The sequence below is a fragment of the Girardinichthys multiradiatus genome, chromosome 14, assembly GCF_021462225.1.
Source record: "Girardinichthys multiradiatus isolate DD_20200921_A chromosome 14, DD_fGirMul_XY1, whole genome shotgun sequence".
NCBI classification, from domain to species: Eukaryota; Metazoa; Chordata; class Actinopteri; order Cyprinodontiformes; family Goodeidae; genus Girardinichthys; species Girardinichthys multiradiatus.
Genome location: NC_061807.1, coordinates 45,655,445 through 45,676,011, shown reverse-complemented (window position 1 = coordinate 45,676,011; position 20,567 = coordinate 45,655,445). Strand labels below are relative to the sequence as shown.

General features: G+C 40.5%; 1 protein-coding gene across 2 annotated transcripts in view; it reads right to left on the bottom strand.

Annotated features, from left to right (window-relative positions):
- The window catches only part of alox12 (arachidonate 12-lipoxygenase), a 56,033-nt gene that overhangs the window by 20,070 nt on the left and 15,396 nt on the right, over positions 1–20,567 (bottom strand). For both annotated transcript variants that reach the window (XM_047384944.1, XM_047384943.1), the window contains exons 3-8: positions 19,710–19,908; positions 16,734–16,815; positions 16,532–16,654; positions 14,801–14,907; positions 11,756–11,928; positions 11,452–11,595 (exon numbers count right to left, since the gene is read on the bottom strand). In XM_047384944.1, coding sequence (XP_047240900.1) covers positions 11,452–11,595; positions 11,756–11,928; positions 14,801–14,907; positions 16,532–16,654; positions 16,734–16,815; positions 19,710–19,908 — 828 coding nt within the window. The remainder of the gene's footprint in view (positions 1–11,451; positions 11,596–11,755; positions 11,929–14,800; positions 14,908–16,531; positions 16,655–16,733; positions 16,816–19,709; positions 19,909–20,567) is intronic.

The following is a 20,567-nucleotide window of genomic DNA, read 5'->3' as shown; positions in this document are numbered from 1 at the left end:
TCTTCTGATGTTAATATGGAAAGCCAGATCACACATGCACTGAATGAGATAAGGAATGTTGTTGCTCATCTTAATGAAAGTCCTATTAATGCTGATGTAGCAGATAACATCGGGTTAAATGCATCTCCTGCTAACAGTGAAAATGTAATAAATCATGGGAGCATGAGTGGACTGAAATGAAAAAATCAGACCCAGAGGTGATCAGCTTTCTTGAGAAAGTTAATGCACCCGAACTGCTATCACCCCGAGATGCTCTGTATGGTGGACGCACCTGTCCTATGAGGTTGAGGTACACAGCGGGGGCAGGTGAAACTGTACACTATGTGGATTACACATCTCTGTACCCCTATGTAAATGCTAGCTGCGTCTTTCCCCTCGGGCACCCCACCATCATTTACAAAGATTTTGATGACCCCAGCAGCTACTTTGGCCTCATCAGAGCTGTGGTCTACCCCCAACGAGGGCTCTTTTTCCCTGTTTTGCCTTACAGAACATCCCAAGGTAAACTGGTGTTTACTCTCTGCCGCACATGTGCTGAAATAAATAACCAGTCAGGTCCCTGCAGGCATAATGATGAGGACAGAGCTCTGACAGGTGTGTGGGTGAGTGTAGAGTTTTGTAAAGCGTTGCAGTGCGGTTATCGCCTAGCTAAAATCACTGAAGTTTGGCATTTTGAGAAGACCAGCGACACAATCTTTAAAGGTTACATTCACTGCTTTTTAAAGGGTAAGCAGGAGGCTTCAGGCTACCCATCTGAAGCGGTGGATGAGGAGAGCAGGTCAAAGTATGTGGCAGACTACAAACTTCACCAGGGTATCCAATTAGACGCAGGCAAAATCGAGGTGAACCCTGCCAAAAGACAGGTAGCGAAACTGTGCTTAAACAGCTTTTGGGGAAAGTTTGCGCAGCAAAGTGATCTGTCTCAGACCACAGTCATCACTAACCCTGATGAGTTTTTCAGCTTCATGTTCTCGAGTGAATACAGGGTTAACTACTTCCATTTCTTCAACCCTGAAATGTGTGTAGTGCAGTGGAACTACAGCAAACGTGTCATCTCCCCCCCAAGCAAGGTAAACAATGTGTTTATTGCAGCATTCACCACCACTTATGCGCGTTTAAAACTTCTCAGCAGCATGGAGCAATTGCAGGACAGATTGATTTATATTGACACAGACAATTTGATTTATGTGACATAAAGTGGTGAAACTCCTCTGGAGTTGGGGAATTATCTGGGTGATCTTACTGACGAGCTCGCAGGAGACAGCATTTCGGAGTTTGCATCAACAGGACCCAAGAGTTATGCATATCAAACCAAAAACCAAAAAAAGCTAGTGATACGTGCTAAGGGTATCACTCAGACGCATGAATGCAGCGAGAGGGTCAATTTGGACAGCATCAAAGGGCTGGTCCAGGACTACTTACAGGGGTCAACTGAGGGTGTCATTGAAATCCCTCAGCACACGATCAGGAGGGATAAAAAGAGATTCCTCTTAAGAAATGCTGTATTTGTTAAAAGGTTTCGGTTGGTTTATGACAAGAGATGCCTTTTTTCTGACGGGACAACTCTGCCTTTCGGTTATTAGAGCATAAGAAGAAGAAGAAGAAAGATAAAATAAAAATGTTGCAATCTGCCAATTTACAGGAGGTTGATTTTGATCCTAGATTTAGAGCGCCTTTCTCATGTATGATAATAGGACCCAGTGGTTGTGGAAAAACCTTTTTTGTAAAAAGTGTTTTGCAGAACTGTAACCATGTCATGGATGTTGTTCCAGAAAATATTGTGTGGATTTACACTTCTTTTCAACCCATGTATGCTGAATTGCAGAAGATGAATAAAAATATAAGATTTGTGGAAGGATTGCCTCATTCTTTTGAAGATGAAAACCTGTTTCCTCCTGATCAGAATCATCTGATTATTCTAGACGATGTTATCGCTCAAGCCTCAGATGATGAAAACGTGATGAAGGTCTTTACCCAGTTTCGTCACCATCGTAATATGAGTGTTATGATGTTGACTCAGAATGTTTTTCATCAAGGAAAGTTCAGTCGCACTATTAGTTTGAACTGTAATTATATGGTGTTGTTTAAGAAGCCGAGAGATAAGCTGCAGCTGAATATACTGGCCCGTCAAATGTTTCCATCTCAAAAGGGTCTCTTCTTGGAGAGTTTTGAAGATGCGACGAGAGAAGCTCATGGATATTTAATCATCGATTTTACGCCTACCTGCCCAGAACATTTCAGATTGAGAACAGGCATACTTCCTCACCAGTGGCCTGCTGTGTATGTGCCCAGAACAAAGTAAGTCATCATGTCTGTACGTATAACAAGGAATGTACCATTATTCAGAGCCTTGTTTGAGGCCACCCCGCAGAAGCGCAAAGATATTCTTGCACACTGTTCTCCCGACTTTCTTCAGGCTCTGTGCGAGATTGCTCTGAATATCCTAAAAGGTAACATTAAACTATCTCCATCTCAGCACTGGAAATTGAAGAAGCAAAGAAAAATCATCAGATTGTTGGGTGATAAAAAAGCCGGAATAAAAACTAAACAGCTGGCTCTCAAAAGGCAACGAGGTGGTTTTATTCTCCCCATCTTAACGGCTCTTGCTCCCTTGATAGGTGATCTAGTGGGTGGTATAATCAGGAGATAATGTCTCTCAGAACATCGCAGAAGATGTTTCTCATTTCCCCTCATCAATTCAAGCGTCTGACCCAGTCAGACACGTCCATCAGACAGACGGCGGAGGAGAATTTGGATGCTGAAATGAGAGCGATAATAAATGAGCCCGGTTTGACTTCTTATGAAAAAATCAAGAAATATAATGCACTTTTCCAGAGGTATCTGACTCTACTCAAGCAAGGTGTGAAAGAAGAACAGCGGGTAAGTTTAACGCTGCAGCGTGACACAGAGGTTCCTGAACATGAACGGTCCCAAGAAAAACAAGGCCCAGGGCAGGACGAGGCCCCTAAGGATCAGGTTGTTACGGATGTACTGAAAAGCCTACCGAAGCATAACCGTAAAAATGCTGAGTACATTTTGATGAAATTATCCGAAAGAAGTGAGAGTTGGACTTCGCGAGGGGAATTTGTATATAAAGGGAATGTTGTAAAGGGGTCCCACATGATTGACTTGTTGAAAAATCTCATCCTTCTGTTTAAAAAATCTGGAGCATGGCTACCCCAAGGGTGGTCAGACTTTCTACATACCTTTTCAGAGGTAAACATCCCCATATCTTCAGTCATTGACCCTTATGCTCGTGAAGAATATAGACAGTTCAAAACAGGGGGTACATCTATTGAAAATGGGGGTACACCACCCAGCATTAAGCAGAGAAGAACAAGAAGAAGAAGGCAGATAACTCATTCTCCCCATTGGTCGAGATCCGAGCTGGAAGATCCAAAAAATGCTGATGGGAAGTCAAAAAAGTCTCTTCGTAAGACGACACTACCACCCCGATGGATTACATTTTCACCATAAACCGTTATAAGAAAATGAAACATGTAGCCTATTTCTTTTATTCAATAAAATATTTATTGATTATATTTTCAAGTTTAGCTTCGTTCTCTACTTCACACACTAACATATGATGTCATTACACAAATATTAAATCATAAAAAAAAAAAAACAATGGAAAAAAAAAAAGACAATTTAAATTCCATAACAATCCAGAAACATCTCCAAAGAGCATGTTCCGTGAGTATAAAATGTATAACTTTGATTAATGACACATTTCTGATATTTTTTCACAAAGTTAGATACCATGAAATCATTCTTAATCACATCTCCAGTGTATTTTGACAACACTTGCTGCAGTGATAATCCGCACGCTCTATGACATAGATAGAAAATGCAATGGTGACCGCACACAGTGGACAGGGTGTTTTGCAGCTGATTATTATGATACAATATTTTTGAGGATCTGTCTTCTAAAAATGTTACGATGCTTGACGGGTAGAACTCGAAATCCGGAGAGAATCCATAAGAGTCAAAAAAGCTGGATTGACCATTCTCATCCAAAGTCAGAGCTAACCAGTGTTCTCCAGGCATGTGTGAATGATGTGTGTTCACAATAAAGTAGGCCGGCCCAGGGAAATTGTCAGCTAGCAGCGGGAGCTGGTCGCACGGCCACACACCACAAAACAAATCTCCCAGCAGATGATGCAACAGGTTCTCAATTTCATGATTACTCATGTCTGATTAGATTAATAATAATCCACCAGCACACGCCTCTTTGAATCAATCTCTAAAATAGAGTCATAACAAGCGTAGATGATCAGCGTGGTGGTATGAGGCAACGGGTTTCTGAAACGCATTTCCAGTCTTAAATTCCCACTGGAAACTGGAGATAGAACATCTGTGTCCTCACCCGGGTTAAGATTAAATGCGAATAGAGATTCCTGACGTGTTATACTCAGCGGAAGATCTTTTAGATGTTGTCCTGTAGCCGTAAACAAGTTGTAATACTCTCTCACTGAACTACCTTGGTTAAAATTGGGCTGGAAGGCCTTAGCAGGAATTTGTCTGCCGTCCTTACACAAAGCTAAATATTCCATATCAAAATGATTAAAGTCAAACGGATTGAGATCGCGTGTTCCTGTTAAAGCGTCATGATCCAGTAATGCAATCACCACATACTTCGGAAAGATACCTAAGAAAAGATTTTCTTGGTTGCATACCCTTGAATTTTCAGGTATGGAATATGTTTTTACATTCACACGTGAAAGTGGATAGAGAGCATTTGCTTTCATTAAAGCTGTAGAGTGACCCAGTCGTACAGCTGGAGAGACGGTAACTTTTTTGATGAAAAGAGATGCTCCTAATATCCTGAGTTTGAAAGTGGAGTCTCTTGCGGCCATGAGACAAAAAGAATCGTTGGCTCTTGTAAGTTTAATTTTGAGGTCAACAGAGTTTAAAAGAAGTCTCTCGCAGAAAAATATGTCTGCATGCAGGGGGCCTAGGAGATGTACCTCCCTGGAATTTTCCGTAAAGCCTGCTCTGCTGTTAAGACCTTGGTTAGGGCCGTTAGTTGTAACAATAGAGTTCAGAGCCCCTGCAGTGTCTTTGAAAAAAAGACCAGAGCTAAACTGGCTTTTTAAAGAATCCTCAGAAAAGTTTAACAATGTCTCAATCATGGCTCTATATGGATGTGTAGCGCTGGATTGTAAAATCAATCGATCTCCGAGAGTGACATTACACTGACTGAAGATGGTGTTTAACGGGTAGTTGATGAGCCCTACAGGTGCATCATCCGGCAGGTTTGTTCCATCCTCATTAGTAATTTTCACTCTGAGATGCAACAGTGTATCGTTGAGATCCAGATACTTTTCTCCGTCTCCAGGAATGAAAAACTCGATCGGGCCTCCATCGGTGATTGCTGATAAAGGCTGGATCTCAGTGTAAATTTTATCTTCAATCGATAGCGTGCACTCTGATGATTTGTTATGTAAAAGAGCCATTATTTAAATATATCACAACTTGCGGATGACTTCCTTCCTCTTTGTTTGTCAGCTCCAACTGATCTCCTTTTTCGCGTTTGTCGTTTTTTAACCGTCCTTAAACAATCACCAGGGGGTTTTGTTCTGGGTCTTTTGGATAAAACCATAATTCCTGAACCCTCTTGACCTTCGGTGCGTGTAGAACCACTCATTTTACTCACGGCTCTACCGATGACATCCGAAGCGATATTTGATGCAGCCGTTTTAAGATGGGGTTTTGCAATAGCAAATCCTTTTTTAACCAGAGGGGATACGAAGCGGAATAATTTTGAAAATAATGATCCAATTCCGCGTCCGTACATGACCGGGGCCCCATAAAACCCTGGCAGATTACCGCCTGATTGACTTACATAGTAATTTACAAAGCGATTTCGATCACGTCTCAGACTTAGATGTGCCATGTTCTCTCTTGCCTGCTTGATGCGGTGTTGAAGGACCAGGGTAATATGAATGATAATCAATCAGTCTTAGAGGTTATATATATCTCTGTTTATACAAATAAAATGTATCTCAGGCTACGTTGTAATATCACCAGTTTGAAGTGTAGTCTTACGATGGTCTTACCATAGACGAAATTTACAGGAACATTTTGGTCCGATTTAATTTCTATATGGATATTTTCAATATGTCTTCTGGAAACTGGAAGGTAGTGGGCAGGGTTAAACGTCAGAGTAACCATATCACTGAAGTCGCCTTGTACTTTGACGGTCCGCAGTAAAGGCGCAAAAGTGTCGCCTACTATTTGCGGGCTGACCACGTCGCTGTAACAGTATAGGTGATAGAAACCAGCCTTTATATCTGCCGGAAAAGGAGCCAGTTTTGGTTCAGATACATGAATCCATTCCCCTGGTTTCACGCCCATCATATAAGCCAGAGTGTTGAAGAAGCGTATTTCATACGGACCGCTTGCTTGAAATGCAAATCTCTTTTGAACTTTGCTGAACAGTTCCATCTCTGTCTCGAGTTGAATAGCGTTGTTATAGTAGCCACTTCTGATCCTTTGCGTATTGATCTCCACATCACCAACCTTCCGCCATTCAAAGTAGGCATCATAATCCGGTAAATTATGCCATGTATGAGGGTATGAAATCTCTACTAATGCAACCATCCATTGGCCTTCTAAATCAATATGTTGAGCTAAATTTACACGGAAACTCGAACTGGTATTATTTTTAAACACTTCCATGCTAGCATTAGAGGGAAGGGTAATGTAAAAACCGTCATCCTCTGCCTTGCGTTCCATGATGCTGTATGAATCATTAGGTTTTAGTACACACCTATTTTATACGTTTCGTAGTTCATCAAACTTGATCCAACTGTTGAATTTCTCAGGCCAATTTTTCCAGCGTACAAAAACCTGTTTGACACCCTTGACGGTGCGTTGATTTAATATTTTCTCCACTTGATACATCTTGTCCTTAAATATTTTTACTTTTTGCAGTTCCTCAGCGTAAAAAGAACCCTCAATAGGTTCTCCATCCAAATCTTTGAGTTTGTATACAGGAGGAGATCGGGGTATGCGCTCATACACTGTAAACACTTCATCCGTAAAACTCTGTTTGTATTTTTTGTCAAACACTCCACGTACCTTGGATATTCTGACAAGATCCCCCTGTTTAAACATTGTCACTGAGGCCCTGCAATATCTGTTGGAGGTAACATCGTACAGATTCTGAAACACTTGAAAGGCATTTTCTGAGGTCACTTCCATTGGGCTCATCTTAATGCTGGTGTGGTAGCTGTGGTTGTAGCTTCTAGTTAAATTTTGCAGGACGTCAATGTACCGCCGGGTGTTGTTAGCAGTAAAATATCTCCACATCCTTGTTTTTAACGTACGGTTAAACCTCTCAACCACAGAGGCTTTTGCTTCACTTGCTGTGGCAAAATGTTCAATACCGTGTTTCTCCATTAGAAGCTTAAATTTCTTGTTAAAAAATTCATTCCCTGCATCAGTCTGAAGTTTTTTTGGGACCTGACTTTCTTTAAAAACTGATTCAAAAGCCTTTAGCACCCCTGCAGCAGTTTTCCTCTTCAAAACACGTACATACGCCCTCTTTGAAAAGATGTCAATGACTGTTAATAAATAATTGTAACCATCATTTTCCTTGGCCAGAGCTTGCATGTCACAGAGATTGGCTTGGAACTGTCTCAATGGTCTGGTGACAAAAACTGTTTCTCGGGAACTTTATTCTTGCAGGTTTATGTAGAGTATAGGTATCTTCTCCCGATTCAAAATCTTTAACTTTTTCCACCGCTACCTTCTTCCCCGTTTCATCTTGTATAACCCTCCTCAACCTTTCTAAACCCCCTAAACTTCCAGGATTTGATGGGTTGTAATATACATTTTTCATTATCCTTCTTTCAGACATCCGTTTTATGCTCACTCTGACGACCACTTGTTAAATAATGAATAAAACAAACACCTGAGGGTATATTTATACTTCTTTTTTTATTTTGTACCCGTATTTAATAGAGAAACAGAAAAAAAAACACATTCAGATAATAAAGATCAATTCAAACATTGCAATCTTTTAAAAAAACAAACAAAACTGTTATATATGTATACCAGTAGAAAGCCGAGAGAGAATACAGAAAAGACAAAACAAGTCATCAATTATCTGAGATCGGATTGTAGCACTCTGAGACAGAGTTAAGCTGCTTGAGACAATCATTACCGCTCATCTTATCGTACATATCAGTGATTGCACTATGGAAGCCTTGTACCGATTTCAGTTCATATAAAACCGTCTCAGCAATCGTTTTCACTCTGAAGTCATCTGCTTGTATGCGTCGAAGTGTCAGAAGTTTCCGAATAGCAGGAAGGAGCTTGGGGTTTACGAGTCGTCGCACGATGCGTTGAAAGTTGACTTGGTAATACTCCTCCAATATCTCCAGGCACTGATGCTGTCGTTGGCTCGGGTGGTTCGTAATGCACCCATAACAGGTTTCTTTGACATAGTTCAAACAGGTTATGTTGAATAAATGAAGTATTGCTGTTTTCACCGTATTGATGAGAGCGCTTGAGATCCAGCCGTCAATTTCATCACCCTGATTACTCTCCTCCTCCTCTGGTGAAGGCTGAGGGGCAGGTATCGGGTCTGGAGTTTGTGGGGAGGGTGAGTAGCTGATGGTTGCCTCGTCCTCCACGATCACCCTCTTGTCTTCAGGTTGGATATCTGTGTGTACAGACTCAGCCACGCATAGTGGTGAATAGAGGCCGGGTGAAGGCGGATGATATGATCTGAGGTTGTATCCTGTCGGTGTCCCTGAACTGAATAGGGACTCAAAGAGCTGCGACGATGAGGCGGCTGGTGAGTAGAGGTCTGGAGAAGGTGGATGATACGGCCCGGTGTTGAAGCTTTTATCATCATGATCAGGAGAGAAGACTGGCTGTAGAGGTCCCAGTATGGTGTTTTCCTGTACGCTCCATACATTCTCAAGGTCTGCCGCCCGCCGTTATGAAGAAGAAGAGTCTGTGAGCTCGCAGTTAGACCCTGATATATAGCGCAGGAAGGTGGGAGGGTTCTCAAGAAGGGGAGTGGGTCCTCAAAAGAGGGTGGGCTTTAGATCCACAGCAGGGAACGTCAGGATTCTTTTCACTGACATAACATCAATCCAGCAGCGTGAGTTTTCGAAAAGGTTGGAAAGACGCTGTCCAATTTCATTCATCTTCTCAACCCAAGCATCATACGGTAGAGCCAGCACAGTCTTGAATAAACCGCAGTTCTGATTGAATGCCTCCAACACAAACAGATCTGAGGGGGTCGTCTGGTTATTCTTGCGTTTGCTTGCCTGAAAAGACCAGCGGCCATTTGCTGTGGTTTTTGACCCCCACACTGCACTAAAGAGAGGTTCTCTCGCAGCTATTTCAACATCGGAAGGACACATTCTCATCCTTTTTGCTGGTCGAGGAGAGCTTTCATCTTCATCCTCCCTTTCGTACACTGAGACTGATTCAGGGTTATCGTTAAGGTGTGGGATTGCCAGCCGTAACACAGCCCAGTCGTTGTGGGTGAGAGTACACAGAGCCAATGATCCATTAAATACCTCGTCTTGATCCAATTGATACAGGCAGAGCTCTCCTATTTCGTACATGAAAATATACCCCCAGCTACCGCTCAGTCCATATGGTTCCAAAGACCACTCTTCCGGCAGAGTGTCGAACGGAGGCCTTTGTACCTTGCATAGGTAATATGTTGATTTCTTCGGGGCATCCATTTCACGGCGCGTATGCCTGTAGACGGTTACTGGGGTTTCACACAGAAGAGATGTACGTCTTAGCTGACCTGAGGCCTGTTTTTCATCCATTGTTGTTGGTGAAGTTGAATCATCATCTGCAGAGTATGTTACGATAGGAATTCCGATAGGTATCTCAGACGAGGAAATTGATGATGTAGATGGTTGTTCATCATCTTGGCACATCTTGCTTTTCTCCCCGGTTTGATGAAAAACTCTCTTAACTCTAACCATTGTTCAACAAGCGTTCTTTTCCAGCGAATGCTGCAGGTAAATTGTTGCGTTTTCCGCTAGTATTTAAAACAAACAATGAAGAACGCCCCTCTGTTTTTTATTTTTGTTGATTCTAGATTCGCCCCCTAATAACAAAATCCTATTAGCGCGCTTAGTTACGCCCCTTGGCCATACCCCCCGAGACACCTCAGCAACAGCGCAGATGCGTTAATTCATTAAACAGTGGATGTGTATTGTCAGACAATGCTCCAGACTTATAGCCAGGAAAGTGCTATTTTCCTCTTAATTACTTTGTGACTAGAGTTGGTGTGAAGACTGTCTGAGACAATGCACACCTGTGGATGTTTAGAGGTCTGCCCATCTATTCATTAAACAGTGGATGTGTATTGTCAGACAATGCTCCAGACTTATAGCCAGGAAAGTGCTATTTTCCTCTTAATTACTTTGTGACTACAGTTGGTGTTAAGACTGTCTGAGACAATACACAAGTTGTCTGCTTTAATTCAATAAACAGTGACATGTCTGAGGATTTTATAACCTTTATTTTTTATTTTTTCAGTTTCTTGTTACGTTTTACATAGACATACTGGTTACAACCTCTGGCTCCCACGTGGAATGAGGAGAAAACTGTTTTCTCTAAATCATCAATAACTATTGCTCTAAGATGACAAAAAGAAGGTAGGTAGGTAAGGTAGGTAAAATTATCATCCATTTTACCAAATGGAGTCTCTCATGATTCCAAATAAAGTCTTTTAGCTGTAGAATCCATTTCTAATTTGGAAACAGGATGCTGAGCACTCATAACAATTTTTTTCAGTTCATTGGTTTCTCTGTTTTAGATCATCTCTACAACAGAAGCCAATTCATCCTTCTTTTCTAAATAGCATCTAAATAACCCCCTGTGTTAAAACAAAATGAATTTACAATCTGTCAGGTTCTCTCTTCTTATCAGAATTTCGTGTGATGTGCCTGAATTAAATTGAGTGACCTTTTAAAGTGGAGAAACTACATGTTTTGTTTTTAGATGTAAAAAACATCTAAAAACATACAATTAGAAAGATTTGCTTCCTTGTAATGACAACTTCCGGTTAATGACAACATCCGATTAATGATGATATCCGGCTAATGACAACATCCGATTAATGATGATATCCGGCTAATGACAACATCCGATTAATGATGATATCCGGTTACGTCACAGGAAGGCCCAGCCACCGGAAGTCCCGCCCTAGGAAAAATGGTGCTCCCATTCCTTACAATTCTATAGTGATTTCAGGACACCTGTCCGTCTTTTATAGCAATCAATCAGCTCATAAACTTGATGGAGTGATTTCCAGCTGTGAAGCTGAACTCCTTCACAACCTCACCTTTACTGATATGATCTATACTAAAAAGAGGTTGATTGAGGTTGCTGAGTTGTTTTCTGTTGAAGTATGTGTTTAAAGTTTGTGTAGGTGTGAAGGTAAAATAACTTGAAATGTTATACCTGAATTGCAATAGGTATGAGCCCTTCATCCGGATGCTGGTACAGGAGGCAGAGCGGAGCAGCTATGTACTGAGGTTTACCCTTGATTGTGTTTGCAGGAATCCCATCCATAATGGCGTAGTCTAAAAGGTATATATTACCTGCCTATAGAGTTTAAAACAGTAAGAGCACAGAAATAAAGAAAAAGAGGACAGGAGGATGTGCTGTGTTTAGGGACTAATAGCTTTGAATTCAAAAGAAGGCATCAATCACTGTAGTATTGCTTAGAATAGGTTCAGAAAATAGATATTGAGATTCTCTGCACCTTGAGTTCATTGTCCAGGTTCGTTTTTGCTGGCATGGAGCTCTGAACCATATCTGTTGTGATGGGGAAGTTTTCTGGCAGTTTCAAACACTTCTTGATCATTCTTGGGTTGCAGCCATTTAAACACTGGTAGCCAAAGAACCAGTCTTCCTTCCAGTGATCCATGCAATATTCTTAAATCAAAACATGCAGGTTTACGTTACTAAAAATATATATTTCAATATAAGAAAGGTTACTCAACAATAATGTATGCTTAATTTAGCTTATTTATAAAGCACCAGTTTGCTTTATAAGACAAAGATTAATTTATAATACTGTTGATGAGATATACAGTAATGGTTTGTGATGTAACAGGTGTGTAAGATCTAAATTTTACACAAAATCTGATCTGAGAATTAATTAAAATTGTATTTGTTTAAATTTCCTGTTCACTGTATTGTGGGTTTCTTATTTGCAAGGCTGTTAGGTCATAGGGAAGTTGCAGGTCCAGCAAGGAAACTCAGCCATCCCTCTGCCTACAATAGTCTCGAGTTTATTACAAATACATTTCAAGTCCAGAAACAATATGTAGACTCTCCCGTGTCTGTCCCAAGGTCTCTTTCCAGTGGAAATGGTATCCAGGTGGCATCCTTAATAGAGGCCCAAACAATCTAAATGGACTTCTTTGAATGGAGAAGCAGCTCTATCCAGAGCGGACCACTGAGCCCCTCACCCTAACTCTGAGGCTGTCCAAGGCTAGGCATCATGTTCTTGGTTAAGCAGAGATGTACCTCAAAATACCTGAGGGCTGTGATCACAAACCCTGATCCTTAGGTGCCAGTGTCCTAAATGTTTTATATGTATACCTGTTCCATCAGATCTAATTCAAATCGCATTACAGTTCAGCAGGCCATCAAATGTTACAGAAGAATGGTAATCACCTATTCATTTAAGTTAGGTGTCCGGCAGCTGGGAGACACCTAAATCATCCAGACAGTGGCCCCTGAGGATCCCTGACTCCTCCGACTTCAAAAACCTACGTTCTACCTCCAATCTATCCTTCATCTCCAAAATCCTCAAATAAACAGTTGCCTTCCAACTCTCACCTATCCCATAATAACCTGTACAGTTCCAGTGCTGTTTCCGCCGACTCCATAGCACTGAAACAGCCCTCAATAAAATCACAAATGATCTCCTCATGGCAGCTGATTCTGGACTCCTCACCATCCTCATTCTCCCCGACCTGAGTGCAGCCTTCGACACCATCTGTCACTCCATCCTTCTTTATAGGCTATCATCCTAACACTCTGTTAGATTGGTTCACTTCTTACCTCTTTGGTTGCACTCAGTTCATCCAACTCAAGTCCTTTAAATATACCCCTTCCCCCGTCACTTCAGATGTGCCCAAAGTCTCTGTCCTGGGGCCCCTCCTCTTCATCTTTTACCTCCCTCCTTGGAAATATGTTCTGCAAATTTAACATTAATTTTCATTGTTTTGCTCATGCTCTACCTCACCACTAAACCTTCGTCCACTCTTCTGCCCACCTCCCTCACTGGTTGCATCTTTGAAATAAAACCTGGTTCATCTTAACCTTCTTTCAGTTAAACAGTAGCAAAACTGAGGTTCTCCTCATTGGCACCAAATCCACCTTATCCAAAGCCATCAGTTTTTCTCACACAATTGATAATTCCACTGTCTCACTCTCCCCCCAGGTTAAGAGTCTGGTTGTCATCCTTGACAATACATTATATTTCCAGTCCCATATCAATAACATCACTAAGTCAGCCTACTTTCACCTACAAAACATAAATCGCCTCCGCCTCTCCATTTCCCCCTACACTGCTGCCATCCTTGTCCACAGTCTCGTCACTTCCTGCCTTGATTATTGTAATTCTCTTCTCTTCTGTCTTCTGAAGTGATTTTTTTTAAGTGGCATATGTAGAAAAAACAGTTTTTGTTTGTATTTGCTTGTTTTATTCCACTTAAATAAAAACATGCAGTGATTTATAATGTATGATTTTTTTTTCTTTCCTTTACATAGTTCACATATAGATTGGTTCATTTTTTATTATTTTATTTTAAAAAGCACAAGAACCATCGGCACCAGAGCCCCCCAGGGGTGTGTTCTCCCCCCACTCCTCTTCCCCCTCAAAACAAATGACTGCACCTCAGCAGACTCCTGAAGTTTGCAGATGACACCATTGTTATTGGTCTTACCCAGGACAGTGACGCATTTGCATATGGACAATAGGTGGATCGGCTCGTACACCGGTGTGGTCAGAACCACCCGAAACTTAACCCGCTCAAGACTGTGGAGGTGATGGTGGACTTTCGGAGAACACCACCCCACTCACCATACTCAACAACACTGTATCTACTGTGGGCCACTTCTGGTTCCAAGGAACCCCCATTTCTCAAAACCTGAGATGGACCTCACACAGAGACAATATTTGGAAGAATGCCACAGGACCTGCTGGTCATCTTGTACACTGCCATAATTCACTCTGTCTTGTCATCATCCATCTCAGTGTGGTTTGGCTCTTCCACAAAACAGGACAGGTCCAGACTGCAACAAACAATCTGGTCAGCAGAAAGAATCATCACCATCTTTCCAGGTCTTATGCAGGTCTAGGGTCAGGAAAATGACAGCAAAAATCTCTGTAGATCCCACACATCCAGCACTACAGAGTGCTGTCTGGTAAAGTCAGCAGCCACAGATACGGTCTCTTCCCCCAGGTTGTTTCTCTGATGAACTCTTGACAGTCAGAGATCCAGAACAACACCATGCATACTTGAACTGATGTCACATTATATTCTATTGTAAAGTCAGTTGTGTATATATGTACATTTGCAAAAGACATTTTCTTTTTCCATTATATATATATAAGAAAATAAAAAAATCTTGACTGAGAGCAAAGAACATTGCAGTCAAATTCCTTGTTTGTCTGTACAAACTTGGCAAAAGAAGCGAATTCTGATTCTGATAACATATGTAAATGCTTATTATTTGGGAATACAAATTAAATATCTCTTTCTCTCATTTATAACAGTGTATGTATGCTCACCAGCTATGGGGCTCCGCAATTTCCAAAAAATCCGCTTGAAGTCATCCAGGTCATTCCAGGATTTCCCGAATGTGATGGCCAGCTTCTTCAAGGATAGCTCAAGCAAGCTAAGGAAACATACCAATTTCCCCCTTTATTAACTAAGATGAAACAAACTGCCTGCATATGATCTATATAAGATCTATTCTCTAAGATTTTTCCACTAACTGATTTTAAATGACTAGTACCTTCAGGCTTGTATTTTGTTTAGAAACACACATATCATTAGTTGCTGTTTTTACTCATTTACGTTATCGGGTTCTTATTCTTAATTATTTTAATGTTCATCTTTATTTATGTTGTGGGTGTGCATGGTTGTCTGTCCTGTGTGTCTCTGTTGCCCTTTGATTGACTGGCAAACTCTCCAGGGCCCAAGCTTACACATGATGGATTGTTGCATCAGTAACAATTCATCATAAATGATGGATCGTTAGCTGTAGTAATTGATTGACTACATTATTCATGTAAAAAACCATTTCAGTCTAATTAAATAAATGTATAATTTTTATTTTTAAAGTTTCACATCTTTAAAAATCTATTTGTCTACGGGGTATTTTTTTTCTTTCTCAGGAAACCTAAACGGCACACCTCATAACAGGAATGAGAAGAATATATTATAAAGACATATTTATTCTCAGAATCACAATATTGACACTTCAACTGGAGATTGAATAATTATCTTAAATCTTGTCACAACAAAAGCAAATATTTCAACAATTAGTAATCACACTAATACAACAAATGACTTTTAAGAAGCTAGCTTAATTTTCTAATGCAGGTTTTGTCAGTTATCTCAACTTTGTCTCTCTCAGCAGGAAGGACCCCTGGCTTTAGGTCACAGCTGTTGTCTGCGGCCTGGGACTTTAAGATTGAAGGTTGTTGGATGTCCAGCTGTTCCTCTCTTTGAAATTATAATTTTAAATTGAAAGCAATTCAAAAGACTATCTTGCTGAAAGATTAAAGAAGGTTATGGTGAATAAAAACAATCTAATATTAACCAAGTTCATCCAGTCTTGGATTAATTTTGCCAATATTAGATTTGATTTCTGGTTTTCAATTTGCAATAAAGTTTCAATAATCTCAAACAAACTTCTTTCACATCGTCATAATGGGGTGTTGTGTGTAGAATTTTGAGGAAAGAAAGTAATTTGATACCATTTGGAATACAACTAAAATAACTAAATGTGGAAAGTGCAGCGCTGTGCATAATATCTGGATGCACTGTAAATCCCTCTCCCACATCAGAGTCTGTCTTGGTGACTCACTAAGGTTGTATTGCTAGGTGGCTCTCCAGAGAAAGCAGGGGAAAAAAAATCAAAAACAGATTAAGAGTCCTTATAAATGCTCTACCAGTAGACATAAAGAAAAAAAATTAAGCCCGCTGATTTTGTGTTTTAGGTGAGGCTGTGGTTTTGCTCTTTGTAATTTAAAAAACCTGTAATTGGTAACACATCCATATTCTTATTCTATTTTTATATAATAAAAAAAAACTGTCTGTCTTTTTTATGTGTATCTTAATCATCCTTTAAAAATAGCTAAGCCAATAGACATCTAAAGCAAAAAGACAAACAAAAAATCTTTTGTGCAAACTTTACTCTGAAGATGTTACTCTGTGAAGTCTTTTTTTGGAATTAACCTGTAAAGGACATACATACTGTACATGTGTGTTTGTGGTGTGTGTGTGTCACTTACGCATAGTGCAATGAATGCTCAAAATCACTTCTCTTCTCATTGTCAAAGCGAACATCTTGGGGTAAATCTGCTTCTGATTTGGCATCAACGCATCTAGGAATCCCTTGAGCCCATGTTACCCATCTAACAAAAACAGACACACTTCAAATCACAGCGATTTGTTAATAAATAATTCTTAATTATTTTATTATTTTTGTGTGACCTGAAAATATTTTGTCTGTCTTCCAACTCTGTCTTCCTGTGTTGCAGTAACTGTGCTGAGGAGTCATCCACTAGTATCTTAGCTGTGGATGCAGAATTAAAACTCAGTCATATAACACAGTCTTGTTGTTAATCCAGATTAACATGTGTGAGATATTCAGTATAAATGTGAATAAAATGCTTTTGCTATTTTTTTTTTACTTTTTACACAGAAAAGCAGACGATGTACATTCAAAAATGGACAGAGAGGATTTTGATCATTTAGGGAATATCATTAGGCAATTTGGACATGAAATGGTACCCATACAAGACACAGGCCTCTGCTGGCTAAGTAAATAAAGTGACATAACACTCATTTGACGGTTTATTCAGTGGAGGATAAAAAAAGAGGGATTAAAGGGGACAGAGTATCTTAGTGGACATTAGTAGGCTGGTTAGTAGATGACTACATCACACAGTCTTTGCCGTAGAGTGGACTTAATTAAGTCTAAGTGGAGGGTACATCAGTCAGATCAATGAGCAATGGTTGCATGAATAAGCGGTTGTGCTGTGGGTGATCTACAAAGATTACGTGTGCAATGGATAACAACCTCGCCAATTACTCATCAAAGTAATTGTTCAGCCCAGTATATCCTCTCTGATACCGTCAACTATTGCTAGATCCCGCTGTTGTCCACGATTCCCAGCTGGTTCTATGTTTTGACACATTTAGATTTTGTTTCTGTCTCGGACTCAGCCTTGTAAGTTTTCAGCTTCTGAACACCTATTTTCACAGTCAACTTGGTGGCCTGTCTGTGTTTGGGTTCTCATATTAAAACATGCAAGCTCAGACACCTCTTTTACAGACTGTATCAGCAACACTTGATAAAATGTGATAGGAGTTATATAATGTGTTTACAAATGGCTGACAGGCGTGTTGTATCATCCAATGACTCAATGTATTATCCAAAGTTTATGTGTGACTGGTTCATTTGAAAGTATAGTTTTTGTTTATCCAAACACAAACTGTTTGGTGTTGTTTAACAGCCCTGATGAAAGCCACAAGCTGAAAAGTGTTACTGGAGTCTTCACTTCAACAGATCTTTGTTTCTCTCCATGTACAGGTCCTTCTCAAAATATTAGCATATTGTGATAAAGTTCATTATTTTCCATAATGTCATGATGAAAATTTAACATTCATATATTTTAGATTCATTGCACACTAACTGAAATATTTCAGGTCTTTTATTGTCTTAATACGGATGATTTTGGCATACAGCTCATGAAAACCCAAAATTCCTATCTCACAAAATTAGCATATTTCATCCGACCAATAAAAGAAAAGTGTTTTTAATACAAAAAACGTCAACCTTCAAATAATCATGTACAGTTATGCACTCAATACTTGGTCGGGAATCCTTTGGCAGAAATGACTGCTTCAATGCGGCGTGGCATGGAGGCAATCAGCCTGTGGCACTGCTGAGGTCTTATGGAGGCCCAGGATGCTTCGATAGCGGTCTTTAGCTCATCCAGAGTGTTGGGTCTTGAGTCTCTCAACGTTCTCTTCACAATATCCCACAGATTCTCTATGGGGTTCAGGTCAGGAGAGTTGGCAGGCCAATTGAGCACAGTGATACCATGGTCAGTAAACCATTTACCAGTGGTTTTGGCACTGTGAGCAGGTGCCAGGTCGTGCTGAAAAATGAAATCTTCATCTCCATAAAGCTTTTCAGCAGATGGAAGCATGAAGTGCTCCAAAATCTCCTGATAGCTAGCTGCATTGACCCTGCCCTTGATAAAACACAGTGGACCAACACCAGCAGCTGACATGGCACCCCAGACCATCACTGACTGTGGGTACTTGACACTGGACTTCTGGCATTTTGGCATTTCCTTCTCCCCAGTCTTCCTCCAGACTCTGGCACCTTGATTTCCGAATGACATGCAGAATTTGCTTTCATCTGAAAAAAGTACTTTGGACCACTGAGCAACAGTCCAGTGCTGCTTCTCTGTAGCCCAGGTCTGGGGAATGCGGCACCTGTAGCCCATTTCCTGCACACGCCTGTGCACGGTGGCTCTGGATGTTTCTACTCCAGACTCAGTCCACTGCTTCCGCAGGTCCCCCGAGGTCTGGAATCGGCCCTTCTCCACAATCTTCCTCAGGGTCCGGTCACCTCTTCTCGTTGTGCAGCGTTTTCTGCCACACTTTTTCCTTCCCACAGACTTCCCACTGAGGTGCCTTGATACAGCACTCTGGGAACAGCCTATTCGTTCTGAAATTTCTTTCTGTGTCTTACCCTCTTGCTTGAGGGTGTCAATAGTGGCCTTCTGGACAGCAGTCAGGTCGGCAGTCTTACCCATGATTGGGGTTTTGAGTGATGAACCAGGCTGGGAGTTTTAAAGGCCTCAGGAATCTTTTGCAGGTGTTTAGAGTTAACTCGTTGATTCAGATGATTAGGTTCATAGCTCGTTTAGAGACCCTTTTAATGATATGCTAATTTTGTGAGATAGGAATTTTGGGTTTTCATGAGCTGTATGCCAAAATCATCCGTATTAAGACAATAAAAGACCTGAAATATTTCAGTTAGTATGCAATGAATCTAAAATATATGAATGTTAAATTTTCATCATGACATTATGGAAAATAATGAACTTTATCACAATATGCTAATATTTTGAGAAGGACCTGTACCTTGGAAGTAGGTAAAGTTGTGCCAGGAGCTTTTGGATCATTCAATAACGGGATATCCATTAACCTGACATCTAATAATGTTCGATCATTGCCCTCACATACCCACTATTGAAACTAATGGGTATGTGAGGGCTCTCAAACATGTGAGGTGTCATCTTCTTGAAAAGGTGACTCATTACTTAACGTGTGCAACCAACTTTCTCTTTAGAAATGTGCATCACAGCATTTTTTTCACTGTAGTTTGCTTTAGGCATGTTTGCAGTTAACCCTAGGCAGTTTACTGTGAATGCTTAAAATTTGTCCTACCTGTTCCTTCTCTTATTTCCACTTTGGCATTTCCTATAAGCCAACGGTAACATGGGAATGTCAGTTTTTTTCCATCTGGAGGTTCCACTGTGACATATCGACAAAACCAGTTGTCTTCAACAAAGTACTTTTCTTTCTCCAGCCGAACCAGTAAGAGGGACCCTAAAGGTGCATTACTGGTCACCCTGTACTGATCCACCTAATGAAGAATTGAAGGATAAAGGAAAATATCACAAACTTGAAAATGAATAGGAGTGCTTCCGTATAGTCCAGAAAAAGTACCACAGGTTATAATTGTCTCCTGTATGTTCCACAACACGTGGGGGGAGAGATTAATGCAGCGGAACTGCATCTTTAAGCAACTGAACCAAAACAAAAAACACCATAACTGAACTTAAATATTGTGGCATGCTTATTAACAAATAAAACCGAACATTAATATTGTTATCATTTGAGGGAGCAATCTTAGTAGACCACCTGCAACATGCCCACTAATTGCACGTGCAGATTTTGAATTTTTTTTAATGCAATTTAGAGCATTTTATTTGGGATTTTAGTACATCAGGCCCTTTGAGTCATTTTGTTTTATGGAAAGCATACCATATGTATTGGTGAAATCATCAAGGCTGTGGACCTTCCTTGGATGGAAGTCAAAGTCAGAACTGAACTGTTTTAATGGTGACTTTGGCTTTGTTTTAGTTTGTAGAGTATATGGACCACAGCCAAAACCTAGATGTGCACCTGGAACACAAACTGATGGAAATTAAAGGAGACTGGATCTCTAAACAGTAATGTTGTGCACGTTCTATAAGTCTGTTTTAACCGCTATTTTTTTTTCGATCATTTGGTTAGGGCAGT